The 20,169-nt window shown below is 40.2% G+C and overlaps 1 protein-coding gene across 1 annotated transcript; it reads left to right on the forward strand.

Annotated features, from left to right (window-relative positions):
* The first annotated feature begins 2,455 nt into the window (after positions 1 to 2,455).
* fbxl20 (F-box and leucine-rich repeat protein 20) lies at positions 2,456 to 19,033 on the forward strand. The gene is made up of 15 exons (XM_082529078.1): positions 2,456 to 2,728; positions 7,714 to 7,775; positions 8,614 to 8,668; positions 8,786 to 8,860; positions 9,776 to 9,870; positions 10,006 to 10,074; positions 10,160 to 10,255; positions 10,646 to 10,772; positions 11,499 to 11,573; positions 12,292 to 12,422; positions 12,801 to 12,861; positions 12,999 to 13,043; positions 13,132 to 13,188; positions 13,314 to 13,526; positions 15,622 to 19,033. Exons 1-15 carry the CDS (start codon positions 2,687 to 2,689, stop codon positions 15,727 to 15,729), a joined length of 1,311 nt encoding a protein of 436 aa, XP_082385204.1. The 5' UTR covers positions 2,456 to 2,686; the 3' UTR covers positions 15,730 to 19,033.
* Positions 19,034 to 20,169: the final 1,136 nt, after the last annotated feature.

The following is a 20,169-nucleotide window of genomic DNA, read 5'->3' on the forward strand; positions in this document are numbered from 1 at the left end:
GTTTTGGGTGATAATTTTGTAATATAATGTGATAATACAAAAACAAACCTTTTAAAAGACTAGTAAAATTGGGTATATAAACATATTTTATATTACTTTTCATTCATATACTTGGAATTCATTTATGTGAACTCACTATTTCTTTTCTAGTCTTCCTTAATATTCAGAGCTTCATGTATCTGACATCTCTGTTGTCAAACTGTTTTTTTAATGCCACACTTCAGAAAACCTTCAACATTTTTCCCTGGTAACAACACACCGTTTGAGAACTACTCCATTAACATAACAAGCATCTCTCTTTGGACCAGAGAAAATCAAGAAAATGCCTGGAAGAGGTGAACCCCCGACCTTATTTCTGTTCGAAAATAGTACTATCATCTGCATCTCTATGTCACTGATATACAAGACCTAGACAGAATAAAGCTAGTCGGGTATTTAATGCCTTACCTGTAACTGAAATAGGAAACCAGGTAGCTCCCACAAATTACATATTAACAGTATTAAAACGTTGAGGTCCAATGAACAGTACTAGAGGGCACATTTGTTTGGATTATTCCTTTAGGGATAAAATTGTCTTCTACAGTGCACTTCTTTCTGAGTGTGTATTTTGTAGCTTAACACATTTGCATATACACTCATAAGTGATTTTATTAGGTACACTTTGCCAGTACTGAGACACTTGCCTTCAGAACTGCCTTAATTATTCATGGCACAGATGCAATAAGATCCTGAAAACGTTTTGATCCATATTGACATCATAGCATCTCACAGTTGCTACAAATTTGTCATCTGCACACCCATGATATACATCATTATACATCACATCCCAAAGAGGCTCTATTGGATTGAGATCTGTTGATTCTAGAAGCTGTTAGAGTACAGTGAACTCACTGTCATTTAAGGAAACCAGTTATTTGAGCTCTGCAAAATGGCATGTTATCCTGCTGGAAGCAGCCATCAGAACATCCAAAGATCCAAATGTTGCAAGACTTATCAGACCAGGTAATATTTTTCCAAGGTTTGATGTATTGTGCATTCATGATTGCTCTTCATATATTGGTTGTGATGAGTGGTTATTTGAGTGGCTGTTGCCTTTCACACAGCTTGAAGCAGTCTGGCCACTCTCCTCTGACCTCTGACATCAACAAGCCATTTTCACCCAGAGAACTGCTGCTCACTGGATATTTCCTCTTTATTTTGGACCATTCCCTGTAAACCCTAGAAACAGTTGTGTGGGAAAATCCCTGTAGATCAGCAGTTTCTAAAATACTCACACCAGACTGTCTGGCACTAACAACCAAGTTACATACAAAATCACTTAAATAACTTTTTCTTCTCCATTCTGATGATAAATTTGAACTTCAACAAGTCTACTTGACAATTCTAGCAGCTTAAATGCATTGAGTTGTTGCCATGCAAGTGGTTGATTAAATAGCTGCATTAAAGAGCGGTTGAACAGATGTATCTAATAAAGTGGCCAGTGAGTAAAGAACAAAAGATGCAAAGGTCCTCTTCAAATTCAAACCTTGGGATTAAAAAACCCCCAAAAAAGTATATTATTTACACACACTTTAAAAGGGGGTTCTTTATCCTTAGGGGCATCAGGAGATAATTGTTCAATTAAAAATAGCTGTTTTCTTAAAGTTACAGAGCACCAGACCCCAGTCAAACACTACTATTTGCGTATTAGAAATTAAGGGAACATATTAGCTATCACTAGCTTTGCTATAAATATATTGATGCTCAGTGTTGTCTGGCGTGTTAGTTTTACGCTCTACGATGACGCAGTATTACGAGCTGTCGTCCTTGGATGCTGATTGGACCCGCTGTTGACGAGGGGTGTGCCCGAGGAGAAACGAGGAAGTGGCGTTTCCCTATTGCAATAACAAAGTTGGAATGTTTAATAACAGCAGATGAGATAGAATAATCTAAAAACGAGTGTTAACCGTTACTGATAGTTAATAAAATGCCGAACTCACAGGTTCTATTCTGGTTTTAATACTGTTTTTAATACAGTGGAAAGTGGCAGTGCTCATATCAGACATGCACTTCACTTTAGATGTTTTTGTTTCATACTATAAGAGAAACATAATTTTTTAGCCTATGTTTTCTCACAAAGTCTGTATGAACTTTAAGTCTGATCTAACTTTTTAATTATCACATGTGGCCCCAAACCCTCGATAGGTATTCATGCTACGTGTGCGGGCAAATGGTTGACACCCCACTTTGATATTTATATTTGCTCCTCTGTGAGCTTTGGTTAAAGGAGCAGTCAGAGAGCAAGAAATAGTGCGCACTGAGCAAGGTCATTATATTTATTATTTTTCATATTAATGTTATTTATTTATTATGGATGTAGGGGTTGTACCGGCTGAATTTTAGTCTGCCCCACTGCTGTCGGGCTATTGTGTGGATGGAAAGAAAGCTGTGCTTATAGGGGGAGGAGGAGGTGAGGGCGAATCGAGCTGATAAGAGAAGTGGCTTATGGCTGGCTGGCTGCTGCTCGTAACCCATATATTTTGTTTTTATCGGTAACAAGAGGTTTTGTGGTTCGTGGTACAGGTCAAAATACATCAAACCACCAGAGCTACCGAGAGGACGGTAGCATGATAATCGTGGAGAGGGCCCGTATCTGCATTTTACTGCGCCTACACCGAATCCATTGAGTCGGTTACCAGCGTCCGACATGGGGAAGGAGGTAAATGGTGTTTCGCGGAGCCGGTTTGAGGTGAGTTAATTATTTCCATTAACTGACAGTCACTGAGACACATTAAAAATAGCCGATATAACCGCTACGATCCGGGCCTGCGTGTTGACTGTTGCTATAATTATTATAAAACTGCGCTTATGGGGAGGCTATTGATGCAGCTTCCGCAGTCAGTATTTGGGATTAGGTCAAACACTGTTGTGTTGTTCAAGCAACATATAGGCTGTCGAGGCCTGGCGTGGAGAGGACGCACGTTAGTGTTTTCCACTAAAGCCGACGTGCTGCTCGCAGCCACTTTCAAGGCATTTTGAGTGCTCTTTAAACGTTGTCCTCGTTTCCCTTTGCGCCGTCAAAACAAAGACAATGAGGCTACAGAGAGCACGCCGAGGAAAGCTTCGACACACGTCAACATAATGAGCAGAAGTGGAGGATTTAGTGGTTTCACTTTGAAAAGAAGCTGCTTAAAATTATCCTCATATGCAGGATTGTTATGTTCCCCCCTTCTCTCTTTTGAGACCTCGTTATGTATGCTATATCTATAGCCGCTGCGGCGGTGGTGGCCTCAGTCTGCTACCTGCACCCGGTGTTAGCACAAAATATCTGAAAATAGTGCCGAGCTATTACAGTGTAACACACATCATAACCTACACTCGTCTCAAAAGGCCCATATGTACGCTGTCTACCTACAGTGTCGTTGTTGGGGGTTTTTTCCCCCCAATGCAAGGCTATTACCATAAACTTTGTGTCGCAGCCGCGCAAGCGTAGCTCAATATTTTGGTGCGAACTTATATACAAACAAATGTATCCGGCCACTGACATTGGCCTGTATAGCCCGAGCATTTGATGTTGTTTAATCCCCAGTTAGCGTGGGATTTGTGTGTGTGGTTTTATTTATTTTTAACGGTGAACAGCTGACGACTCAGGCCGTTACCTTCTGGCCCGACAGCTGCGGCGGAGCTGCTGTTTAAAGGTATCTGGATTTAGGAGAGGGGAGAAACGGAAATGGCGATGTTTTGCCTTCAAGATAAAAGTTTCTATTTTTCAAACATTCTGTAGTTAAGGTTTTGTGTTTTGTTGTTGTTTTGTGTAGTTCACAAATTTATGTACTTGTTTTTTTTTTTTTTAACTTGAAGACATTTGATCTATTATAGCACCAATTCACAGCAACAGTTGCCTCAGGACACTTTTATATTGTAAGGTAAAGATCTTCAAATTTTTTAAGAAACCCCAACGATAATATGACCACCAATGAGGGAGCACTTGGCAACAGTGGGAAGGAAACACTGAATTTTAACGGGAAATAAACCTCTGGCAGAACCATGCTCGTGGAGGGACAGCCATCCACTGTGACCAGTTGTGGGAGCAGAGAGAGATGGCAGAAAAGGCAAACTATGGGAGATAAGCTGAATTTAATAATTGCCAACATGCAGTTGTGGTGTATGGACACATGGAGGGTGAAAAGAAATGAGTGAAGAGGAAATGGTCAGTGCATCATGGGAAGCCACCCAGCAGCCTAAGCCTGTTGCAGGAGCTGGATAGTTGAAGGCTCTGCTTCCTATTCTACTTTTAAAAACTCCAGGAAACACAAGTAAGCCTGCTGTCTAAGAACAAAATGCTACATAAGCATAACAATGTACTATGAAGGCTTTAAGATATGACTGGGCCTAATTATTTTACAGTGTGTGTGTGTGTGTGTGTGTGTGTGTGTGTGTGTGTGTGTGTGTGTGTGTGTGTGTGTATACATACATACATACATACATACATACATACATACGTACATCTGATTTTTAGGAAGTAAAAAAAATAAAAAATCTGGGTATCGACATATCAGCCAGCAGTATGAAAATGGATGTTTTCATTGCTTATTAACTTTTAAGCAGTCTATTCAAAACACTAGATAATAACTTAAAGTGAAGATGCCGCTGGACTTTGCACCAGCAAATGATTAGCCGTGATCTGATCCGTTGGGGGCATCAGCTACTACTGTTCCATCAGATCCCATTGAACATACAAGTTGTACTTGGGTGTTTCAAGGAACCAATGCCAATCCTGACAATATTAGATGCTGAGTGACAAACTGAGTCCAAAGTTAGATGTTTGCCATCCAGAAGACTGCAGTTTGTGTCCTGTTTGTTCTTACCCACTATGTGAAGGGGTCCACTAAGACAAGCTAAGATAAGATGTGATGTAAATATTAAGTCAGGATTTGGGGAAATTCTTCAGTTACAACAGTTAAAAAACTAAAGTCAATGTAACAGAAATAGGAATATGTATCTAAAATAAACCTGGTATCTTGATAAGGTAAAGACTAATCTGAAATATAAATGCATATGTTAAAGAAAAATAAGTATAGTTTTAAATATTTACAAAATACTTATAAATAGAATATATAACAAGTAAAATATTTTCAGATCAACAACCATTTATATGTGGCAAGCATGATGTGTCATATTTGTTCCTATAACCTCATGCCATTGCCAAAGGACACTTAATGTATCTCTGTGAGACTCTAGCTGTTGACATATCTGCAGTCTTTGACCCCTTGGGAATGGGGAAGGGCTGGGATTCTGCAAAAAGGATCGAAACTGTTCTAAACAATGAAGCTGCTCAGCTGGACAAACTATGTGAAGCTTTGTAAATTACAGCTGTTGTTTTTTGTTTTTGACTTTTTTAAGTGGTTTGTGGTGGTGCAACATTTAGCACTGTCATCTCAAAGTGAGAAGGCCCTGGGTTCTGTGTGGAATTTGCTCGTTTGCCCCCGTGGCTCACAGATACTGCAGGTCAGAGAAATGGAAGTTGGGTTAATTGGTCATTCTAAATTGGCGATAGGAGTGTGGTCACACCGTGGCAGGGATCGACAGCGTCTGCTACTGTCAGTTGATGATATTGGCCAAGTAATCTATCAGTTGGGCTTAACTTATGATATGAGCTAAACAAAGCCTTTGTTGTTCACTAACCTAGGATTATAATTCCAAGCAAATTTAACAAATGGTATGCTCAGTAGCTTTTAGGTTTTGGTGGTTAGTTATAAGAAGCTTGAAACCAAATATGCTGGCTGGTAAGTCATCAAAAATGCAGTCTGCCAGTGAGTGTTTTATTTTGAAAGGCAGGGAAGGAAGTTGTGTTAAATACACAGCTCTGCTGCAAGCACTGAGCTGTTGCACTTTTATTCTGTTAACAAAAGACCACCCAACAGACTGGAAAAATAGATACTTAAATGGCCACTCATTGTATTCACTAATTAGAAAGAGTATGTAAACAACTATTTTGGAGGTTTAAACTGGTTTAAATTTCTGACCTTAAACAGGTTCCTTGACTTCACCATATTTAGTTGTGCCTAATTCAATCAGTGCATGTATGCAATAATAACCTAAAACTCAAATATAAGCCCTTCCTATCGATCAAACGACCAGGATTTAATTATTTATTACCAGGAAGGAATATTTACACATTTCCTAAAAATAAAATTACCCTTTGCCTCTGCAGTGGTTTACTACAAACTACAGAACACCCAGCTTGTTTTGTTTTTTGTTTGTTTGTTTTAACCCCCTGCATTACTGTTTATAACTGAGCAGTGGCCAAAACATAATGGTCACATTCATACTGCATCATTTTATGGTAGATTACAAAAGGGTACTGTGTATGGCTGTTGACCACGGACATCTGCTTCTTTTGAAACGGCCCTGGATTATTTGGCCAGAAAGCAACGCTCTGGAAGGCGTGCTGTCAGAGTCAATTTGCCCCAAATCCAAACAGAAAATGTCTGTCCCTTCTTACTCCCTCAAAATTTTACACGTCTGCGCTGGCAGGCAGCCCCCGCATACAGCTGTGTGAGTGTGTGTGTGTGCAGCTTGAGAAAGAGTTTGTGTTTTTATCAGAAAGACATAGAACAGCTTTGACCCCAAGATGCCTTATTTGTGTGTGCGCGTTTGTGTGCTTCGTAAAGATCCAGGCCTCAATTTCAACTGGCAGACGTGACAGTCTGTTTTTGTGAGTTGATGAATGGGTTTATGTGCACGTCCCTCAAAATCTGACGCTATTGTGTGGCTTCAGGATACACACCAATAATCAAAATAGAACTCTGTTGGGACCTTTAAATCATTCCCTTTGTTAAAACGGGGTAAATAAATCTTTCTTTTTGGAATTGGTGGTATTTGTTTCTATCAAGTAGTGCAAATAAGAATTGACAAACACCTTGTTGATCTTGTCATAAATCTTTTACCTCATGTAATTAACATGTGCCTTCTGCCACTTTTTATTTACAAGCCAGATCCGCCCCTGGTATAAACATTTTGTTTTCTGAATGTTTGGAGAAAAATGGATTGAGCCAGATGTTACTTCATTCATCCTGTTGTGATTGAGTACGTGTTTCCAAGGACCATTGTCTCAACATCTTGCATTCAGTGATTTAGCACAGTATCATTTCCCACAAATTATGGGAATCCTAAATTCCTCAGTAAGAAGGGTGTGTGTAGCTGGGACTCAATAAATGCAAATTTATTGTCTCTTTGTTTACTGTGACTTTTTTTTCTCTGAATTGGAGTCAAATTTGTGCTCACACAGCATGCAGTTATTTGTGTGGAAACCCATTTAGCTGTTTGCTGAAGCTCGAATTATTTGTCTTAGAGTCACAAAAATATATGGTACTGTAACCAATTCCAGTTTAAAGTTTCAGTACTTACTGTTTTGAACACTGGGTCTTACTCAGTAGCACGTGTACTAAGACGGATATGCATGCAGGAAAGATAAGATGAAAGCATAGGCCATCACAGCCTTGTAGTTGACAGTACAAAGTCCCACCTCGCTGTGGCCTGTGTTAGTTTATCTTCTGTCACCCTTCGTGTTTTCTGGGAATTGACATTGAATCCATCTCAGCTGATGAGATTATGATCTTTTATCCTTGCTTATGTGTTGGGGCCGTCCTTGAGTGAGGAGAGGGGATGAAAGGGGCCCCAGTCACTTTGTGATAGCCTCCAGGACTGATATTATCTTCTCCACCCTTTTAGATGTTCACAAATAGTGACGAGGCAGTCATCAATAAGAAGTTACCTAAAGAGCTGTTGCTAAGGTGAGTGACGTTTTGATGCACTTTAACTTACTTGCAGTTTTTTTTTTTTTTTTTTTATTGTTTGTTTTTTGAGGAAAGCAAAATTTGCATGTTGAAATTTCCACAGTCACATTCATGACTTTACTACGGCACAAAATCATACTCAAAGGCAGCACCTCCATCCTCTGTGTGTTACCCTAACACACGCAAATATTGTGTGTCTCACAATCATATCGTTTATGTTCACTTGCCCTTTTTAAACAAAGATTCCAAACACTAGGATGCCAATTTCTCTTGGCTCTACACACCCACTGCTCAACCAGTGCTAAAAGCATAATTACAAACAGGTGCTCGTGGTTATAAAACTTTTAAATTGATTTGAGAGAAAAAAAAAGGGGGGGGGGGGGTGCTCACAAGCCTCTTAGCAAACAGCAAATGAAGGCCATAACTCAAACCTCGGCCTTGCCAGCCAAGCTGTCTGTGTTGCGGCTGCTGACTCTGTGCTGCTTGGCCTGGTGCAGTGCTGTGATTTGTGAGGCTGGCAGACTGCTGCAACTCACTGCATCCCTGCTTCAACCCCAATTCAGTTTTTTGCTGCATTGTAGGATCCTCTAATCGGTATCCAACTATATTCCTTAGAAAGAAATGCTTTCCCCGTCAGGACCTCACTTTAAGAAAACATATCTGTTCTGCAAGCAGGGAAATGTATTTTGATGACAGTAAAAGCAATATTAGCTGATTTAGTCAACACCACTCTGCTGTTAGGGGAAGCACACACAGGGTTGCGTTGAGGGCAGTAAAGAGGAAGCTTCTGGCAGCGGGGATCATGGTCTCTAAACCGTCCCTGTCTGTCTTCTAGAATCTTCTCCTTTCTGGATGTGGTGACACTCTGTCGCTGTGCCCAGGTCTCACGGGTGAGTCTGTGTTCACAAGGTGTGCGTGTGTGTGGTTTCAGTTATAGTATGTGTTCTGCGTGTGCATGCTAAATAACTCAGAATTTCTGTCCACTCCCCTCCGCTCCCTGCTTTTAGTCCTGGAATGTTCTGGCCTTGGATGGCAGCAACTGGCAACGAATCGACCTCTTTGACTTTCAGAGGGACATTGAAGTTGGTTCATTTCATTATATCTTATTACTAACAGATGCGATCATAAATGTTTGCAACTCCAAATATTAAAAACGAAATCATGCTTCAAATTTGACCCATCTGCCCTTCATGGTAGTCTTCTTACACAGAACTGTGCCCCTTAAAGTGCAGTTGCTATGTTTTTTGGGCCCCGCCTGGAAGTTCCACTTTTATCACCTTCACTGGATCTTCAGCTTGCAGTTTGTTTGGATCTCCTTGGGTGTATCAATAACCATCTATGGCCCTAGGTTTGAGCCTATCCCAGTATCAACATAGTTTTAATTGTGAAGAAGATGATGAAGTCAGAGACTAATTTGATGAGCAGGATGGTTTGTGGGTGAAAACTGTTTGGGTATGGTGTAAAACTGCATTTTTAGTACCACAGTTTAGGTTATTTCAGTCATATGTCCTCCATAGAACAGCTCTGGGGAATAGTAGAACTCCACTTTGACAGTCTAACCCTGCAAGATGAATTCTCAACCCCATCAATGTGTAAAAAATAATAAATAAATAATGACCAGTATGCTCCTGGTTGTACTCCTCTTATAAGCAGCCATGGTCTGTGAGTCACAGAACAATTTCTAACCACCAGAACACATTAATGCTGTGTCAGTTTTGAGATCCACAGAGAAATCGCAGATATGCGGTTTATGCGAACGTGACCTGCGATGAACTCTAAGAGACCAATGTAAAAATGGCTGGGAGGCTTTCTAGTGCAAGAGGAGTTGATCTTGAAGAGTAAATGAGCCAAATGTAAACCATGTGTGTCATCTTTGTTTGTCTTAGGTGGAGTCTGTGAACTTTATGATCGCAGCTTATATGTCACTTTATACTCGGTACTTTAAAGGTGCTGTAGAAACAAATACAGCAGAAAGAGTATGTTTCTTTTTGTTGCAGGGTCGAGTGGTGGAGAATATTTCAAAGCGATGTGGGGGATTCCTTAGGAAGCTGAGCCTGCGGGGTTGCCTGGGTGTGGGTGACAGTGCCCTGAGGTGAGTTTAGTGAGGACCTCGCCTAATTGAAATTCTCATACTAGTTCAGACCCTGAGGGGAGATAATGAGAGAAGTGCAGAATGACTGATATCACACAAATGTTTCTTTTTCTCTTTCTCTCTCTCTCTCTTTAGGACTTTCTCACAGAACTGCAGGAACATTGAGGTGCTTAATCTGAACGGTTGCACCAAGATCACAGACAGGTATAGTAACAGTCCATGCAGCAGTGCGGTTAATGTATCTAACATATCATAATACACTTTTTATCACTGTATTGTTCTTCTGCAGCACGTGTAATAGCCTCAGTAAGTTTTGTCCAAAGCTAAAGCACCTGGACCTCGCCTCGTGTACCTCCATCACCAACCTTTCACTCAAAGCGCTCAGGTATGGCCAGTTGTTATTTTGATATGCTGTTTTCCCACTAATTTTAAAGCACATATATCAAAGTGAACCTGTTATGTCTGTTCTTTTTTGTCCCTCTCAAACATAATGTTACAGTGGTGAATACCTTCTATTAAACATGACCATTTAGCTGAGTTCCAGAATAAATATATGAAGCCGGAAATTAGCTTAATAAGTCCCTTCAATCCTATGTACTACTTGTTGGCTGTGATTCATTTTTTCTTTTTAAACCTACACAAGTCACAGAAGAGATACGAATAATGTGAGAAGATTTCAATTTTGTTATGCATTTAACATTTCCCCTAATTGTCATTGCACCTTTCATTCTTTGCAAGTTTCCGCTGCTCACCCTTTTCTTTGTTCTATTCTCAGTGAGGGTTGTCCTTTGCTGGAGCAGCTGAACATTTCCTGGTGTGATCAAGTCACGAAGGATGGCATCCAGGCCCTGGTGCGCTCCTGCCCTGGTCTCAAATGTCTTTTCCTCAAGGGCTGCACCCAGGTACACACGTGATTATGTTATAATAAGTTGCTGGCAATTTCATTCTGTGTAACATTTTATTGAACACATTGGGGAGACCGTGGCTCAGGGGGTTGGGAATCGCATCTGTAACCGGAAGGTCACCGGTTCGATCCCTGGGCTCTCTGTTCTGGTCGTTGTGTCCTTGGGCAAGACACTTTACCCTACTTGTGATGGCCAGAGGGGCCGATGGCGCGATATGGCAGCCTCGCTTCTGTCAGTCTGCCCCAGGGCAGCTGTGGCTACAACTGTAGCTGCCTCCACCAGTGTATGAATGTGAGAGTGAATGAATAGTGGTATTGTAAAGCGCTTTGGGTGCCTTGAAAAGCGCTATATAAATCCAATGCATTATTATTATAAAACTTTTTTTATAAGTCAAAGTAGTGACTTCTTAGGTGCTCTGTTTTCTATCAGTCAACACTGTAGTGAATAGGGTCCACTTTAATCTTAGACTTTTTGTCATCTTCCCTTTCACTAGTTCTTCTTATTTATTGCAAGAAAAAGTGGCAGCTGCACACATAAAAGAAAAATTTTCCCATGCAACAAAGCATACCATCAGGGACAGACATTGGATTAAAAAAAAAAACAACAAAAAACCCAATAAATAAATAAAAAGAACAGTCTGCGCTGATTTAGTCTTTTTCTCTTATGAAATTCCTTATTGAGATATCAGTTTTCTTTCCCAATGCTTCCCAATCTTTTCCACAGCTAGAAGACGAGGCCCTAAAGCATATCGGAGCTCACTGTCCGGAATTGGTCACATTGAACTTGCAGACATGCTCAGTAAGTACATTTAACAAGAATAGAAGAAACACAGAACACGGACATCCAGACCCTAAAGCCTGCTCACACAATCCAGTTAGTCCCCTCTGCATCTCTTTCTCGTCTCATATCTCGTCTTTGATTTTTGTCATCGTTTCACTATAGCTTTCTTTTTGTTTTCTTTTTCTAAGCAAGCTTTCTTTTACCTGTTCTTAACATGTATATTATGAGTTTTCTAAAACACCACATACCAATATAATAAAAAAACTAAAATGTGTTACTTTTAATCATTTTACAACAATATCGACAGTAGTAGAAAGACACCATATCAATTGTTAAAACTAATTTTTTAAAATGTATGCTCTTTATGAATTTGATTAAATATTTCTTGACGGTTGTGGTGGGTAAATGCTCAAATGGAAAAGAGGGTAATTAAAAATAAAAACAGAACTAGGTTAAATACAAACTGTTTGTATTTAACCTAGTAAATAAAGAGCATCCCAAAGAAAGTGATGCTTTCATATTAATATGAAGTTGACACTTTGATATTATTCTGCTTTTCGTTATAGTTTGTATAACTGATTTTGGACACAGGGTTGTACACTGTTTGCTTTTGCACATCTACCAGAGAGCACAACACAGAGAAGTTTTGCCTGGCATGTTTTTACATTTCACAGTGGATGTTGATTTGATTCACTTCCCTCATACACAAACACGTACTGTGTCTTTCTGTGAGCAGCAGATCACAGATGAGGGGCTCATCACAATTTGCCGGGGTTGTCACCGCCTGCAGTCTCTGTGTGTGTCAGGTTGTGGCAACATCACAGATGCCATCTTGCATGCTCTGGGACAGAACTGCCCCCGCCTCAGGTGACGTCACACACCTACACATCAAACTTTGTTCTGAGTTTTGCGAGAAACTGCAAAATATTTAATTTGTTTTACATAAAAATCCAACTAATCTTTGTTTCAAGAGTGTTTGTCCTGGCTGCCTGATGTTCGGGAGACTGTTCATACGCTTTCAAATTCCAAAAAGAAAGACCTGAATTCTCATTTTAAGCTTAAAGATTGCAGGATTGAGGTAATGGAATGGAAATAAAAGATATTACACTGACCCGTCTGCAGTACAGATATCTTGAGGCCTGTGACTGTAGAGCCAGTTACCTTTTTAAGTGTGAAAGAACTCAAAATTTTGGACTCTAAGTGATCCTTCAACTGTATAACTCTTCATTGTGTTCCTCCTTTTAGAATATTAGAAGTGGCTCGCTGCTCTCAGCTTACAGACGTGGGCTTCACTACATTAGCAAGGGTGAGTGTGGTGTCTGCCTCTTGGTTGCATTGCAGATAAATGGCAAGCAGAACTTTGGATCCAACAAAATCCTTTAAAATGCATAAATCCATAGTGATTATGCAATCTCTTTTCTTCTCTGTTATTTCTCTCTATAGAATTGTCACGAGCTTGAGAAGATGGATTTAGAAGAATGTGTGCAGGTAAATAAACAATATGGTATATAATGGTTGAACTGTTTTCTCCTTTTCTTCGCTTAAGAGAATTTTGTTTCTTTCACTTTTGCATCAGATCACAGATGGAACACTCATCCAGTTATCTATCCACTGCCCCCGTTTGCAAGTCCTGGTAAGTGTGTGCTTGCCACTCAAACATATTTTGCTCCTGCAGCATTTTCAAGCATAATGTCATGGCTGTTTTCATAGACAGTTTAGTAATAGAGCATCTGTATTGGTACCACAATGTTCCTGCAGAGTCTGTCCCACTGTGAGCTGATTACTGATGATGGCATCAGACACCTCGGCAGCGGCCCCTGTGCTCACGACCGTCTGGAGGTGATAGAGCTGGACAACTGCCCCCTGATCACAGATGCCTCACTGGAGCACCTGAAGAGTTGCCATAGTCTGGATCGCATCGAGCTCTATGACTGCCAGCAGATCACTCGCGCCGGTATTAAGAGACTAAGGGTGAGTTGTGTGGGCTGCGAGTAATGAGTAAGTGCTTGTTCAGTTGCAGAATGTATGGTAAACACAAATTGTACTGCTGATGTAAATGTATTCAATTTCTTTTTGACTGAATAAATCTTACCACACTTGTGAAAAACACAATTTTCATAGGACTGTAAGCAGCCCTGTGGGGAAAAAACCCTAAATACATCCTTACTGCTTCTTCTTGAGTAAGTAGCAGCCGGGTGTTGCGAGTCAAATGCACTTGTTTAACTGATCATCAGCAAATGTGACCCCCACTATGAAAGCAGATGTTTCATAGTAGAGTTCGTAGTGATGTTTCATGGTATTTCCAGGAGTGGACGTTCCAGTCAATTTTCACTAAGATGACACAATGCAAAGAAAACCCAAGCACTAGATTTCAGACACTGCAGGTCTCAGTAAGCATTTTCAATGTTCATGACAGGACAATTGGGCCGAAATAAAAAACACTAAACAGACATGGCTTGTTTGGAAGGTTTGCCAGTAGAAAGCCTTTTCTCTCTAAAAATAGGCAGCATGGCTTAGGTTTGCAGATTTGCATCTGAATAAATCACAAGGCATCTGGAAGAATTTCAGATAAGATCAGCGTGAGCATGTATGGTGGAAACAAAGTACTGCATATTAGCAGTATGTAACTTTTAAACATTTTGCAGCCACAGGATCTGGACACCTTGCAACCATTGAGTTGACCATGAACTCCTCTGTATACCAACATATTCTAGAGTCAAATGTGAGGCCATCTGTCCAAAAGCTAACTCTGAGCTGAAACTGGGTCATGCAGCAGGACAATGATCCCAAGCACAGCAGCATGTCTACAACAAAATGACTGAAAAAGAAAAGAATCATGGTGTTGCAAAGGCACAGCCAAAGTCCAGACGTAAACCTGACTGAAATGCTGTGGCCGTACTTTAAGCGAGCTGTGCATAAAAAAGGCAGTGTTGTAAAGAAGGGTGCGACATTCCTCCTCCAACATTCCTCCTCAGCAATGTTAGAGATGAATAAAGTCATCTTGAAAACAACTGATTCAGTTTATTGCTGCTAAAGACGGTTCAACAATTTATTGAATCATGGGATGGGTGTGTAGTTTTTTTTGGTTTTTTTGGTTTTTTTTACAGGATTTTTTTTTGTAAAAAACAAACAAACAAAAAAACGTGTTTTTTTTTTTTTTTTTTCACATCATTTGTTAAAATCCAAATGTCTGTCTCAGCTAGAGCAGACATTTAACTACCTAGCACAAAGTTTGTGTGATTAACCTGTGTGTTGAGTTTTGTCACTGGTGTATGCTCTACCCAGGCACCAGGCTTTGTAAAAAGCATACAGAATATTTCAAGTAGTTGTAACAAGTAAAACAGACAACTCCTGTCGTGTGTAATGTATAAGGAAAAGGACAACTAAAGACAATGTCTGGACTTGATTCTCCCGACATTGTCCAGAGTTCTTGTGTGAAACCACTATGGATGTTTAGTTGTTTACCTTTGTAAACAATGCTGTGTAGCAAGAGCACAAACACTACCACAAAGGTATTGCATTCTTAGAGTTGCTTTGTCAGTCAAGCCATTTGTCCTTTTACAGAAGAATGCTGAAAATGCAAACTACTATCACTATTGATGTAGGAGGTTAGACTGGTGCTCTCTAACCTTTCCTCCTCATCAGCATGATCACGAAGTATAGATGTAATGCAGAGGGTGGAATCAGACAACACAGATTCATGCATTTTGTCCAAATGAAACTCTGAGTCATCGATCCACCCACATGAAGTGATGAATCAAAACTTAAGCTGTGAAAAACAAACTGTCTCCTTGACAGCAGTGAGTGAACACTCTGTCCAGATCAAGTCAGACTTCACTGAATCCTATGTTAGTCTTTGAATTTGAATGAAAATCAGACATAGCCTGACTGTGTCGACAGCAGTTTGACATCGTTTTTGATTACTGAAACAAAAATAAACTTGAGGTTTGCAGCAAAGCTATAGCTACTGGTGTACTAAATGTCCCAGAACAGCTTTCCACATATTTGTACGAGCGATTAATACATTTCCATCTGTTTCTCTCTCGTTTATGTTTTTTTACTACAGACTCATCTGCCTAACATCAAAGTGCATGCATACTTCGCTCCTGTCACTCCACCCCCCTCAGTCGGGGGCAGCCGTCAGAGGTTTTGCCGCTGCTGTGTCCTGCTATGATGTAAAGCGAACAGCCCCCTCTTCCCTCTCGCTGTGTCCCTCGTACATGCTCCCTGCAGCCAGTCACTTGACCCCTGACCTGCTCCCCCCCACCACTCCTGGCCCCTTGTCACAGACTACATGCTGGTGTGTCCCCCTTTTGGAGCTGCAGAGAGAGGGAGAGAGCCAAACAACACTACAGGATCTTGGGTAACCTTCCCCAAAACGTTCTTAAATCTTACCACTGCACACAAACAGAACATATACAATAGGCTTTAATACAAGCTCAAGTGAAGAGACACATTTACACAGATTAACTTTTGGAGGACATTCGTGGGCTGTGTTCAGTGGACACACCAGTATTACAAAGAAGTTTTATGTTTTAAAAAATGTTATCACCATTGAGGGATTTAACTCGTCATCAAATGAAGTACAACAAAAAATCCTAACGAATGAGTCCGTCTTTCAAACGGAAAACCATTACAGCTTTTTACTTATCAAGCACTTTGAGCTTTTAAACATGGCTGAAAGATCCCACTCAAACTCCCAAACACAATTCCCTTAGTGTTTAAAGGTCAACTCAACAGCTACCTCTAGACAGGAACTGCACTTGAGTACGACCAGTGTTCGCTTGGTTCTACAGGCTGTTTATTTCAAAAGAGGGGCAGCGATGTAGCCACCTAACTGCCAACATCCCCACAAGAATGCAGCAGAAACTTTGATTTTTTTAATGTTATTTTATTAAGAATACTTGCAGCTATTTGCACTTACAATAAAGCAATGATGAGACACTTTGCAAAACCGGCATCTCAAAATTGAAGACTACTAACAACTAACAACACACACACACACACATAAATAAAAAAAATCCTCAATTAACGCATACACTGCGCTTGCAGCGAATATGCCCTCACCTCTCTCTGTCTCTCTCTGTTACAATCAGAAGCTTCAATATAGTGCAGAGGAAAAATAAAAAAGAAGACAAAGTTTAATATTTTTCTAAAAATGGACAATTAAGGCTTACAAGTGGGGACTTGAGAAGATGCCAAATGTTGCATGTAACACCTCTAGTTTTTTAAAATCTCAATGTAAATATGTGAGGACTGCGGGAGTCAGAGAGTTGAAGCCAGATAAACAGCAACATGATGATATGAGACGGGGCAGAAATTGCCGTCGATGAGTCTTTCTGAGGAGTCTCGAGCATGCTTGTTTACGTGCAGATGTGCGTGAGAATATGTGCTGGAGCTTTTGGAGAGTAAAAAAAAATGACCCAGTACTCGATATGGAGTGAAACAAACTGATGCTGGCATGTGAAGGCTCATGTCAACAAAAGAAGATGTTAAAAAGATACTTTTTTTTTTTTCTTTTCTCTTTTGTCAACAAAAAAGGTCCGACCGCATTAATTCATGGTGTCAGACCAGGACAATGGAAAGAAAAAGCCAACTGAAAACAATCAAAGTAAAGCTATTTTCAGTTAGTTTGATTTCATTAAGTCAAGCTTGTTTTCGAGTCCTTGATGGTTCCAATGACGAGGAACTGGTGAACCCCACGCAGTGGCGGAAGGATGTGCTTGATGTTGGAGTGGCATCTGCGACTTCTCAACTTCTATGAGGCCTTTCAGGGGACGGAGTGATAGTGTGCTGCACCCTGCCACCTGTGACCTCCTCAGTCTGTCTGGGACCAGTGATGCTGCAGGAGGTTACAACCAGATCAGACTGGTGGAGGAAGTTGACTGAATCTTGAGCGCACAGCTCTGGCCTGCTGACAGATATGATGGAATGATTTTTGTCACAAAAGAGGGCTATAATGGACTTCAGCCCCCTCCCCTGCCCTTTAAAGTATTGGCGCCTTTTCTTATGGATTATCTTGTCCTACACTTGCACCGGCTTCATTCATTATCTCCTGTTCCCTTTTCATTTTATAAATGTGTCTTTTACTGCTTTCTCCTCTACACGATTTTCCTCTGGAGCTTTCTTTGTTTTTCTGTTTTGCTGTGGTTTGGATTCTGCCTGTTTGTGTTTGAAGTCACAAGTTCAGTGTCTCCAAGTTGAGTTTGAGCCCTCTTCCAGTCCTTAGTTTTGATCTGATGGAGTTTGTTTTTATCCAGAGTTTATTGTTAATGTCCAGAGTGTAGTCTTTGTCCAGGAGAAGTGTTCGCACCAGTGCAATTGTTTGGAATGTTAAATGTGAGTCAGATTTATTTTTTAATTTCTTTTAATCTAGGGCTAACGGTCACAATGACGTGTATGTATGACGTACGGTCTGCTTATTGAATGTTTCCATCAAGGAGAAGGACGGAAAGATTTTCTTTTCCCCCCCCGTTAAGTGTGCTTTTCTCTTCTTCATTTTTATGCCTTGCCGTTCCAAATGGGATCCGTCCCATAATGCACCTATCCAAATGCTTCAATACAACAAAAACAGGAAAACTCACTGCAAAATTTTGATTACCTGCAAATGCCCCTGTGCTTTGGTTTTGATGTGCTCAGCAACAGGCATCTATCACGCAAAATGCAGAGTGATGATTCTGTTCGGTGTGTCTGCGTGCGTGCGATTTGACAGCTATGACAAGCAGGATAATACAAGCCGAGATGAATCCAGTGTAATCCAGTCTGATCTGTTTTGTTTGAATGGGGTTTATGGGGGATTAGAGAAGAACCAAGAGTCTTCTCTAAGTGGAGTAATGTAATGCACTCTGTCACTGTGCTCTGGTTTTAAGACTGTTAACTCAAGGAAAAAGAAAGTCAGGGAATCTAGTCTGTGAGCTGGGATGTCAAATCTGCTTGTCCTCGTCGTGCACCAGTTAAGTCATAAACGCATGCCGACAACATGGACTACAACTAATAGTACTCAACTTGCTCCTGAAGGTTTTATATATGTACAAAAGAAATGACTTGTCACCTGTTTTTTATTTTTATTTTTTTTGTTTTGTTTTGTTTTTTGTTTTTTTTCCTCCTTTTTTCATGGTACAGAAATACACTACAGGCTCTACACAGCAAAACACCAGACTTATTTTCCCTTACAGTAACAAAACACCTTTGTGTGTGCGTGTGTCAGATCTTCCACCAGTTTACACAGAAGTCGAGCTGTTACGCTCTGGGTCCGTTTGTTTGATCCTAAACACTGGAGTAAGGTTGTGGATAAGGACAGAGGCAGAGGGTGTGTGTTCAGGGTAGATTGGCACCTGAGATATTTAAACAAAAAAAAGTTTTGACAATGACTGTAGTTAAATTACTGTAAATCTCTTTTTTTCTTTTTTCTTTTTTTTACAATTAACCGATTATAAATGAATATGTACGTATGAATAAATATATACCTATATTATTAAGAGTTGTTTGCACCTTGTTCTCACTTTGTGGTTAATGGTGGTTTATCATCGCAGCAGTAGATGGCAGCAATGAGCCACTCTCCTCTCTGCTGCTATGATTTCAGCTCTCAGCTTATTTCAGGATCCAGTTCTGAATCAATTATTCAATAAGTAATTGACTTGCTTCAGTTAGGAAAAAAACTGGTTAAACTAGAAGCCCCAGACTGGAATATATAATTATTATTAATATAATTTTTTTTAATTCTTTTTTTTTTTCTTTAGCTACGTGTCAAATAGAAGTAAATGTGGCTGTCGTAAAGGAAAAATACAGGTGGTATTGATTTCAATCATAATGGAAAACGTGAGCCAAAATGCACAAAAACCCTGAAACTGAAATAAAATGAATCCTCCTCTGATTTTTAAATATCTACCAATACCCCTGCACTCCTAACATGACGTGCCCTAAAGTCTCTTCCAAACATGGAAAAGCCTTACAGCAAAAAGCAAACATTTGAAATATGAACAATACTTTTTCGTGTTTAGCATAGCATTAATACATGTCTAAATTTATTTCTTGATTTCCTGTAATGTTAGTGTGACTAGAGATGAATCCAAAGACATAAGTTCTTCCTGTATGCCTTAATTAATTTGTCAGGTATTCATATATACATGTAACTCCTCAGGCTGTCTACATGGCTACAATAACATTTCTACAATATATTAAAAAAACAGTTATCTGAAGACTCAGGTCAGGCTACCAGAGCCTCAAAGTCAGTGACAGTCTTTAAAAAGGTCTGATTGTATCCTTTATTCGAGATCGAGCTTATTATAAAAGTATTTTAATCACAAATGCAGACAAGCAGTTGGGTATAGTGAAAAACATTGTCACATTGGTGACTGTGGGTTCAAATGTGAGCTCACAACATACTGCATGCAAAGTCATGCAGCTATGTTTGTTTGCACTTACATTCAGATGTCTGAGGTGGAGGAGCAGATGAACAATCTGTATCAATTTAATGCGATGGAAAGAGCTGCAGCCCTGGTCCTGTAGCTGCACCATGACGACCGCTGTCAGGACTGGGATCTGTCCTCCGCCGCATGGGACTCATTTTGTTCCTCTCATCCTCCCATTGTTTCCTCATGTGTCTAAATCAGTA

Source organism: Aulonocara stuartgranti (assembly GCF_965226115.1).
Source record: "Aulonocara stuartgranti genome assembly, chromosome: 4".
NCBI lineage: Eukaryota > Metazoa > Chordata > Actinopteri > Cichliformes > Cichlidae > Aulonocara > Aulonocara stuartgranti.